The sequence below is a fragment of the Hypomesus transpacificus genome, chromosome 10 (assembly GCF_021917145.1).
Source record: "Hypomesus transpacificus isolate Combined female chromosome 10, fHypTra1, whole genome shotgun sequence".
NCBI classification, from domain to species: domain Eukaryota; kingdom Metazoa; phylum Chordata; class Actinopteri; order Osmeriformes; family Osmeridae; genus Hypomesus; species Hypomesus transpacificus.
This window is the reverse complement of record NC_061069.1, coordinates 11640046-11650659: the sequence shown is the minus strand read 5'-3', so window position 1 is coordinate 11650659 and position 10614 is coordinate 11640046. Positions and strand designations below refer to the sequence as shown.

Below are 10614 nucleotides of genomic sequence, written 5' to 3'. Positions count from 1 at the left end.
GAACAAGCAGGATCCCACCTTGAGGATACTTTACTACATAATTTGTTTTACACGTTGAGTCACAGCTTTTAAAAATGCAAAAGTTCCATTAGAATATGAATATAGTTGTGTATACACAATGTAGACTTAAGTTAGCCGGTTGCAAACTGAGGTAACGGCTAAAACAAACTATCCTCAGCAACACCTAGCTCTAGGACTCGGATAATCTCACCATTCAGTTGCTGCAAGAAATGCTGTCCCTACTAGTCTTGGTAGGTAGGCTACATCAGATAACGCTTTAGTAAATTAACAAAATATATCCCTGCCTTTGTGCGTGGACCCTGCTAACTGTCGTCGTCGTCATCGTCGTCATCTGCCGCTTGTCCGGGGATCGGGTCGCGGGGGCAGCGACCTAAGCAGGGAGGCCCAGACTTCCCTCCCCCCGGCCACTTCCGCCAGCTCTTCCTGGGGGACCCCAAGGCGTTCCCAGGCCAGCTGAGAGACATAGTCCCTCCAGCGTGTCCTGGGTCTTCCCCGGGGCCTCTTCCCAGTGGGACGTGCCCGGAACACCTCACCAGGGAGGCGTCCAGGAGGCATCCTAATCAGATGCCCGAGCCACCTCAGCTGGCTCCTCTCGACGCGGAGGAGCAGCGGTTCTACTCTGAGCCCCTCCCGGATGACCGAGCTTCTCACCCTATCTCTAAGGGAGAGCCCGGACACCCTACGGAGAAAGCTCATTTCGGCCGCTTGTATTCGCGATCTCGTTCTTTCGGTCACTACCCATAGTTCGTGACCATAGGTGAGGGTAGGAACGTAGATCGACTGGTAAATAGAGAGCTTCGCCTTTCGACTCAGCTCCTTCTTCACCACGACGGACCGATGCAGAGCCCGCATCACTGCGGACGCCGCACCGATCCGCCTGTCGACCTCGCGCTCCATTCTTCCCTCACTCGTGAACAAGACCCCGAGATACTTGAACTCCTCCGCTTGGTTCAGGATCTCCTCCCCGACCCGGAGATGGCACTCCACCCTTTTCCGGGTGCTCCCTGCTAACTGTACAAAACTTAACCCGACAAAATTAAATTTATGCTGCAGATAAACCAGCAGCTGGGTTAAAGTGAGGCAGCCGCTGGGTAAGGTAGCCTACCAGGTGACGTAGGGGTGAAAGAGAGGTGGAGGACAATTTGCATTGTTTCAACTGTCGTCGAGAATGACGGGCTGCACTAAAACTACCCAGCACCATGGAATTAACCCAACAAAATGACCAGTACCAGCAACGGTAACACATGAGTTTCCCCCCCTGCAGAATAACCCTGATATAACGCCCCCCCCCCGGACTAATATACATACAATGATACACAGGTAAGTAGTGCAGTAGATTTATATTACAGCTAACTTTACATAGATTGATAGCAGGAAAATGTATTATTTTATAAAAACAAAGCTGAGTTACCTTGAGGAAATGCACTGAATACACCATAATAAACACACCAGTAATCCTGCCTGGTTTTATGCGCAAGAGGAAGTATAAAGAGTGACTGCCACACCACGTTTTGAGAACAAGGAACTGACAGAAGAGCATTGCAAAATACTGTGTGTGTTATAAAATGTCATCATTTGTGAGGAGCTTAACTCCATAGGGTTTGACGATGCAGAAGGGCTTGGCAGGCCAGACATGTACAAACAGGTCTCAAGTTTCATATGAATGCTTTTTTTTATTTTTTACTTCAACTGTAATCTTGATCCGTTATAGGTATGAGGAGAGTGTAAAAGCTAGACTAAACAGATACAATAAACAATTGTTTGTGCTGTTTCTCGGCTTTGTTTTCATTCGACTTAATTCGAGTGTTGTACCCTTCGCATAGAAACCATCTGCAAGTCCCATTGAACATCTTCAGCATACAATCTTAGTTGCATGGCACATATAGGCAGTTATATCTTAATGCTGTGTTTAACAGCATCATACCCTACTGAGCTAAGTCTATAAGGGCCTGTCTCTGGAGCAACTCTATGCAGAAATAATAGGTTTTCTTTTCGTAATGCTAGTTTGAACATACACAGGTATGACAGGTATTCTCCCAGTAATAACACTGATCTCACATTACTGCTCATGTAGACACGTGTGAGTTTAATTTCGAAAACCCTTTGCAGTTGGCAAACTACTATTGTAGCTTTTCAATCGTAAATATCAACCATTATAAATAACATGAAGATTTATCAGCTGCTCTCACGTACTTACGTTTGACCACTGCAACCCGCACGGCGATGACGCGTTGTTTGGCCACGCCTACACGATTTGTTAAGATTCGTCACCTGAATTTATACTTGCTAGGTTAGTGCAAAGTAGTCCATTGCTAGCTAACTGGAAATGCGGTTGAATTTGTTAATAGTTCATATATGACATAGATAATATAGTTGTTCTATCATTACCATTCCTTGCCCAGTCAGTGATCTACAAAGAGTGCTGGTAGTGTTGTGTCCGGGGTGCTAGCCAGCTAGCTTGCTAGCTAACGAAAGTATTTGGACCCACAGATTGAATACTGCCTGGCTACCTAGCTACTGTAGGCCAGCCCAGGTAAATGCATACATTCAAAATCAATGTATACCATGTACCATACTTTTAACGCAAACTAGGTAGCTCTAACCGAAGCCAAGGTCACTCTCACAGACACACGTGAGACGGCGTAAAAGTGAGAGGTGGGGTCCAGTTTGTTTGTGAGACAGGCATTATCTCTCTGTGTGCCAACGTATTGTACCACACCACTAGCTCTAGTGACAACAGTCAAGTTACTTACATATTGCAAACTGGCAAATGTGGGTCACTTAATGATTGCCTGACTACTAGCTCTACTGTACTGCAATTTAGCAGCTTAACCTAGCACTGTAGGTACCGCTAGCTAGTGTTGTATAGCAATACTAGGGTTGCCAACCGTCCCGATTGCAAACGTTGCTATAGGACACGCTAGTTGCACAGCAGAGGGCGCCTCTCCGATTTGTGCTCCCGGGGTGGGTTGGGGCGGGGGTGCTGGTGAAACATCTTGAAGAAAGTGTCCCGCATTTGGGGTTGAGGAAGTTGGCAACCCTAAGCAATACATACCTAGTCTAAAAGGCAGCATTGTACAGTACACTTGCTTTCCCAGCAACCTATTGGTTCCTTTACTGACATGTTACATATTACACTGTTGCATGGTGTCATTGTCCAGCATGGATGAGATGGAGGGTGTCAGCCCCTCGACCACAGCTGCACCCGTTCCCGAGAGGCGTGCCAGGCCGCCTGAGCAGCAGACGGAGTCCTCCCCGCCCTCGAAGCAACACTGCGAGCACCAGGCCAGGTCACCACAGCGACAGCAAGAGGGAAAGCGGTCACAGCGACGGCAAGATGATCACGAACAGATGCTCGGGGAGTCGGAGAGGCCGAGGTTGCCAGGCCAACACGAGCACTTGCTGGACCAGTCAGCATGCCCCGCGTCAGATACAGCGGAGAGCTCTCCTAAGAGGTCTGAGATGTGAGAGAGGGAGGCTAACGCAGAGTTGGCCTCGAAATTCTTGGCCAAACCTAATGCGAATGACACTGTATGTGACTGTCTTCATGTCATCCTCTTCACAGAAGGGCCCACTTTCTTCATGGGCCATATCCTGCCACTCACTTCGGACCCAAAGCCTGTATTCTTCCCAACCCGACCTCAGTTATGTAAGCATCGTTGGGAAATGGATAGCAGGTAGTTGTACACATACACATTATTCAAATGCACCAATAGAATAGGGAAACCAGGTCTATGGTCAGGTCAGGTTAGGTCAGTTGCATCATTGACAAAGTCTTATATAACTTAGTGTCGTAAGATGGTGTCTGTGGGAGTGCAGTGGGGTGGGAGGATGGTTGTGATTGGTTGCCATGGGGTCTGTGGGTTGGAACTGATGACACCACAGATTGAGAGAATATCAAGTGTCTCAGTGCTGCCCAGCTTGGCTCTGGGTCAGAACATTTAGCTGGAAGACGGTTCCTGTGTGACTACACACAGCAGCAACAATGCCTGCCATCCACCTTTCGAACCAAGAGAAAGCCAAAAGGGAAAATGACATTTTAGTGCAATATTAAGGCTCAGATCAAAGATCATTCAGATTTTGGACCTTTGCTCAACAAACAATGTCAACATCAAATCCCTCATAACTGTCATGTTAACGAGTAACTACTGAGTTACTGATATGAGGATTTTTTTCCTGTACAGTCATTGGGCATTGCTGTTGCCATGGTAAAAAATGTCCTCAGAAAGGTCAAAATCGAAAGAAACCCGGTATGATTTTCAAATGTAACTGGATAGTAGCGTAGAGTGAGTCTTTTTTGTCTTTGAGGAAGATGTGTTGCCGTAGCAATGCGTGTGTTGCCGTAGCAATGCTTGTGTCGTGTGTGTGTTTGTCTCAGGCACATCCAGGACCCTGCCAGCCAGAGGCTCACCTGGAACAAGCCCCCAGCCAACGTGCTCGTCATCAGGAAGATCAGGGACGAGACCCTGGTGGAGCCCTTTAAAGAACTCTGCAGGTTCCTGGTGGAGGTAGTGTACTGTTGGTAGGGGGTGGGTGTGGGTGTGTTTGGGGTAAACCACAGCTTCTCAAATGTGAAATATCCAGTCATCGCTATGCTCTGGCGCAGTACTGAATGTAACACTTCATTGTTTCTGCTACTCAGACAAGTGGGTGAGAATGACAGTCCTTGATGGTTCATTGCTCTCTATCACCACTGTTTATTGCTTTATCACCTTCACTGGTCCAAAAACTTGCTCAACTCTTCATAAACCTGTGTGAGTTCCTAGGGTACTTTGTCCTGTCGATTAGATCACCCTTTTTTGGACAGAATCCACCACAATCCCAGCTGTGTCCTGTTCAGCTGAGCGGGCCCAAACCACACACTTCAAATCCCTTTTATAACACTCCTCACACCCTTATTTAGGAAGTGTTAGTGTTAGGGTTAGTAGAGTCGATTATTTATCGCTATCTGTATATTTAGGAAGTTTCACTTATTTAAGCTCAGCATAGATGTAAATTATGTTCCGTGTACTTATGTTATGTTATGCCAGGTGCTTGTCTTGTCTTTAGAATTTCAGTGCCCAGTCTAACCTTGTGTTGTTCTGTGTACCTGACAAATAAAAGACTTGACTTGACTCATCATCCACACAAGCTCTATTTTCTTTATGGAAAATATTTGAAGCTTTAAATATGTTCTACATCCTGAATACATTTAAAAAAAAAATATATATATATATATATTAAAAAGTTGTTTGCTGGTTCAAATCCCTTCCTGTATTGTTCCTCACTGTGAATAAATAAGTCTGTTACACAAGTTATGATATCCTGTTATTGTCTGTGTTCCAGGAGAAAGGGATGATGGTGTACGTGGAGAGGAGGGTTGTGGATGATGCCACCCTGTCCCAGGACGAGACGTTCGGATCGATCCGTGATCAGTTGTGTACCTTCAGAGAAGGTCAGTGCCCTCTGCCTTGTATGCTCTTTACTGTAACAGCAAGGACACAGCCCTCTGTTGAACAGATCTGTTTTTGTTGTTGTGTTTTTACAGGTTATGATGACATCTCCGACTGCATAGACTTGATCATCTGTCTGGGAGGAGATGGGACTCTGCTCTATGCGTCTTCTCTGTTCCAGGTAGCTGTCTGTAGAACACTGCTTTATGGTGTGGATGGATGGAAATTAAACATATTTAGTTCTCAACCTTTCCAAACTTTTTCCCCATTTTTTTTTTTTTTTCAAACTTTCAAAACTTTAAAAAAATATACATTTTTTTTTCAACCTTTACAAAACTTTTTGTAGAAAATATTTTGAAAACCTTCAGAAACCTTTTTTTTCCAGAAAAACTTGTTAACTCTGTTAGAATCAACCTTTCTTTCTTTCCTTCCTTCGTCCTCTCCAGGGCAGTGTTCCTCCTGTGGTGGCCTTCCACCTGGGCTCCCTGGGTTTCCTGACGCCGTTCAAGTTTGAATCTTACAAGACCGAGGTGGCCAAAGTGTTTGAAGGTAAAGTTCGCTTCGAAACATAAGAATGTCACATTATTGATCTCCCCCAAAAACAACCCTCATTGGTTGTCTTTGCTTGTGAGTGTTTATGCAAATCTGTGTCCTTGTATACTTAAAACACAAATGAAAATGCACACACAAACACACGCACAGAGGTGTAATAGCAATGTATTGCAATAAACTGTCTTTGTATTAACATCTGTAATATCTCTCTCTCTATATATCTCTCTATCTATATATATATATATATATATATATATCTCAATCTATATATATATATATATATATAGTATGTGTGTGGGTAAAATATATATATGTAGTTTGTGTGTGTGCCAGGCAACGCTGCCATCACGCTGAGGAGTCGTCTGAAAGTGAAGGTGGTGAAGGACCTGCTCCAGAGGGCCCACCAGCAGCAAGAGCTCAATGGCCTGCTGCCTCCCAGTCACACCACCAGTGAGGCTGGCAAGGTCACCCTGCAGCTGCAGGTCAGTGCTCACCTGGGATTACAGCCCACCTGGGCAGTCCTGGGATTAGAGCCCACATGGTTAATCCTGGGATTAGAACAAACCTGATCAGTCCTCACCTGGGATTACAGCCCACATGGGCAGTCCAGGAATTAGAGCCTACATGGTTAGTTCTGGGATTAGAGCCCATCTGGTTAGTTCTGGGATTAGAGCCCACCTGGTCAATCCTGGGATTAGAACCTACACGATCAATCCTCACCTGAGATTAGAGCCCACCTGGTTAGTTAAGGGATTAGAGCCTACATGGTCAGTCCTCATCTGGGATTAGAGCCCACCAGTCCTGCTTCCAGTCTCTGAACAAGATCCTCCTCACATGCCAGAATGGAGCATGTGAAAAGGAACAAAACATCCTCTCAAGTACTGGGCAGTTAAGGCATGTTTATACTCAATGTTACATGATACAGTGTAATACCTGTTTGGTAGGTCTGTAGAACCCTTGTTTTGAACTAAAATATTAGAACAATACACAAACTGACTGCACCTGGGGGTTTGAACCAAACAGTGGCTGTGGGCTAGAATATGACTTTTTATTTCCTGGAGAAGGCCTGTTAAGTGTGTGTTCATTTGGTTTCCCAGAACAGTTAAAAGCAGTACTAATGCTGGCTGGGACATAAACAGCCAATGACGCTAAGGGACTGTCCTGTCTAGGCCACTGCTGTCCAGTCCAACATCATTTACAGTTAGTTACATTTACATCGACCATATGGTGCTTAGCTAGCCCTCCTCCCAGTTTAGTCCTATTAGCCTAACGACAGCAGAGATGCAGGTGTTAGTCCATAGGCCCTTAATGTGATGAAGTCATGTAGCAGGCGTGTGTGTGTGTGTGTGTGTGTGTGTGTGAGAGAGAGAGATTGAGAGAGAGAGCAGACTACCAATGGGGATGCAGACATCACATCCTGTGTTCTGAGACCAACCAGACACTCATTTCCCTCCGCTGGTCCTGAACTCTAGTCTGTGTGTGCGTGCGCGCGAATGTTTCAGCCGGTCACCATGGAGACAGTCATAATAAACCCGAGGGTGAAAACAAGAGTCGGTTGGATGGTGAGCGGCTCTGTTGAGCCTGTTGCCATGGTGACAGCAGCGTCATTTTCATCCTGGATTCTGACTGGGATCCTAATGGGCTCTGCTTGGATTTTTCCTGTCTGACGCTCTCTGGAACAACATACCTCATAGCTGCACCCCCCCTGACATGTGTGTGACGTTCAGATAAATGGACAGAGAGAGGGAGAGAGAGAGGGAAAGACAGATTGTATGTCAAACAAACAGTTTGAATGGGGATTAGTCATAGCCCAGTGTAGAAACCATGGCACCTGTTAAACAACCTCAGGAAGATAAAGAATCCAAGAGCTGAAGGACAAAAGATCAACACGAGTTGGTAAACGGACCAACATGAAATGAATATTACATTGACTTGACCCGTGTCAGAGATGGAGGCGGACGAATGCTAGCGAGGCTGCCGTGGCTTTGACTCAAACCTGCCCCCTGCTGGTCACAGGAGAGGCTGGCATCCTGAAAGGATTCGAGTGGGTTCGACTTCAGTGTAACTGTGAAGGGGTTTGTGTGTTTGGCAGGTGCTGAATGAGGTGGTGGTGGACCGAGGCCCCTCCTCCTACCTGTCTAATGTAGACCTGTACCTGAACGGACGGCTCATCACCTCTGTGCAGGGCGACGGTGAGGAGAACAGGGGGATCTCTTCCTACTGCCTACTCTCAACCTCTCCCTTCACTGCCTTTATACTGACAACCCTCTCTTTCTATCTCTCTCCATCTTCTTTCCTCCCCGTCTCTCCCTCTCCCTCCATATTCTTTCCTCTCCCTCTCTCCTTCTCTTTCCCTCTCTCTCCCTCTCCATCTTCTTCCCTCTCACTCTCTCTCCCTCTCCATCTTCTTTCCTCCCTCTCTCTCCATGTCTCTCCCCCTCTTCTTTGTTTTTTCTCCTCTCCCAGGGGTGATCGTCTCCACGCCGACGGGCAGCACAGCGTACGCGGCGGCGGCCGGAGCCTCCATGATCCACCCCAACGTTCCGGCCATCATGGTCACGCCCATCTGCCCTCACTCGCTCTCCTTCAGGCCCATCGTGGTGCCTGCCGGCGTGGAGCTCATGGTAGGCCACAGCGTCTAGGTCACCATGGGGGAGAGAGCGGGAGACAGGAGGGGGAGAGAGAGGATAGGGAAGGGGAGAGAGAGGGGGAGGGGAAGCAGGATAGGGAAGGTGGATAGAGAGGGGGGAGAGGAGAGTGTAGGTAAGGGGGGGAACAGAGATGATAGGGGAGGGGAGAGGGACAGAGGGAACAGGAGAGGGGATGGTTGGCGACTATATTGTGTTGTTGTTAAACCGGAGCTAAGCTGTCTTAATGTCACCCATTGTCCTTCCTGTCATTGACTAATCACCTGTGGTTGTTCCTTCATGACCCGTCTCTCTCTTTCTCTCTCCAGATAACCCTGTCCCCGGACGCCCGGAACACGGCCTGGGTGTCCTTCGATGGCAGGAAGAGACAGGAGATCCAGCATGGAGACTGGTCAGTTCCTGTTCAGAAGCTTCCCTTTCTGAGATGGTCGTGGTGGTAACATCCCTTTGCCGTCCATTAAGTAACAACAACCTAGTTCTACTAATTCATGAGGGTAGATGGTTGTGACTATGAACTCGAAAGTTACTTATCAGCAGTGATGGCAAAAGTGCACACATCCTTCACTTCAAGTAGAAGTACAGATACTCTTAAAAAGACTCTGGTAAAGGTTGAAGTGCTGACTACACTTTTTCACTCAATGTAAAGTAAAGAAGAATAGGCTCTGACATATAGCCTGCTTAAGAAGTAGCCATTACTACTACCTGTTTCAGTCTCACGCTGGTAACTGGACCTCACATCAGATTAATACAAAAATACACAATATATAAACACGCAGCGCATTCGCCAGAAATCCTTTTTGACACAGACAATTTCGAACATCTCCCTCAGCCTGGGTAATCAGGAATGTCTCTTCTCAGTCATGTCGACATTGCTAACTCCTTCTGTCTCTTCCACAACGTTAGCCCCATTCTCCTTGTTGCCCTCTGGATTGTTTTTGTACTTTGTTACTTCCCATCTCTGCCTACCATTGAGCAATCTTCATCTTCTGTTCCTGCCTATCCCTGTAGTATCAAGATCACCACGTCCTGCTACCCCTTGCCCTCTATCTGCTGCCACGACCTGGTGTACGACTGGTTCGAGAGCCTGGCCCAGTGTCTGCACTGGAACGTGAGGAAGAGGCAGGCCAGGCTAGCCGACGACCTATCCGACAACTCGGATACCGAGAACTGAAACAGCTGTTTTCGCCTTAAAACGGTGACATCCCGAGGAATTTTTCAAAAACCCGGCGAAACCCTTCAGTTGAGCCATAGGGACCAGAGCTCTGGTAGAAGGCTTCTTCTGCTACACTGGAGGCCTGAGCCACAACATTACAGCACAGGAAAACCCTGACCTGGATTGAGCTGTGGTAACAAGAACACACACAAGCATACATCAACTTCTCTCAGGGTATTCATACTCTGAACACCCTGTTAATCGACCTGAACAGTGAATCTTTATGAAGTTATACTTGACAATCCGACGGATTAGGTTTTACCCTACTGCAAATTAATGGAATTAATGCCACCAAGTAAATAGGTAGTGTGATATATCTGGATAAAGTGTAGCATAGCATTTCTAGAAGTCTGGCATTCTGTTTAGAGTGATCAGTGTAAATGATTTGTACATATTTGCCAGAGTACAGGTTACTTTTGCGTAATATTTATTGATTGAGTTTATGGCCGCTAAAAAGCCCATGTAATTGACTGAAAGGATTGACACAGATGTTGTTTCACTTTAAACGCTTGTCCAGATCAATATTCTTTTCTATATTTCTAATGTTTGCAGATTAAAGCATAAATATATACAATAAAAGTCTCAGAACATTGGATGAACACAGCATTTGTTTCTAAACTAGCATGGTGTGCCAGTATGCTGCATTATCTAGCCGATTATTCAAACGAAGTAATCATGATAATTTTCATTTAGCAGACGCTCTTATCCAGAGCGACTTAGAGTAAGTACAGGGACATTCCCCCGAGGC

The 10614-nt window shown here is 46.4% G+C and overlaps 2 protein-coding genes across 15 annotated transcripts in view; one reads left to right on the top strand and one right to left on the bottom strand.

Annotated features, from left to right (window-relative positions):
• The window catches only part of gpr160 (G protein-coupled receptor 160), a 3858-nt gene extending 1588 nt beyond the window's left edge, over positions 1–2270 (bottom strand). For 2 of the 8 annotated variants that reach the window (XM_047028521.1, XM_047028524.1), the window contains exon 1: positions 212–405. The gene's annotated coding sequence lies outside the window, so the exon portion shown is untranslated. The other 6 variants (XM_047028522.1, XM_047028523.1, XM_047028527.1 and 3 more) reach the window with 5 other exon arrangements.
• On the top strand, positions 945–10614 carry nadkb (NAD kinase b). 7 transcript variants are annotated; one of them, XM_047028508.1, is made up of 12 exons: positions 945–1341; positions 3183–3476; positions 3587–3670; positions 4400–4529; positions 5347–5455; positions 5549–5634; positions 5900–6002; positions 6339–6487; positions 8098–8197; positions 8472–8629; positions 8962–9044; positions 9662–10613. In XM_047028508.1, exons 1-12 carry the CDS (start codon positions 1331–1333, stop codon positions 9822–9824), a joined length of 1470 nt encoding a protein of 489 aa, XP_046884464.1. In that variant the 5' UTR covers positions 945–1330; the 3' UTR covers positions 9825–10613. The 7 variants fall into 7 exon arrangements, with proteins under 7 accessions (XP_046884464.1, XP_046884463.1, XP_046884461.1 ...); XM_047028507.1 differs by having other exon boundaries at positions 3587–3698; XM_047028505.1 differs by lacking the exon at positions 945–1341 and adding an exon at positions 2221–2311 and having other exon boundaries at positions 3587–3698; positions 9662–10614.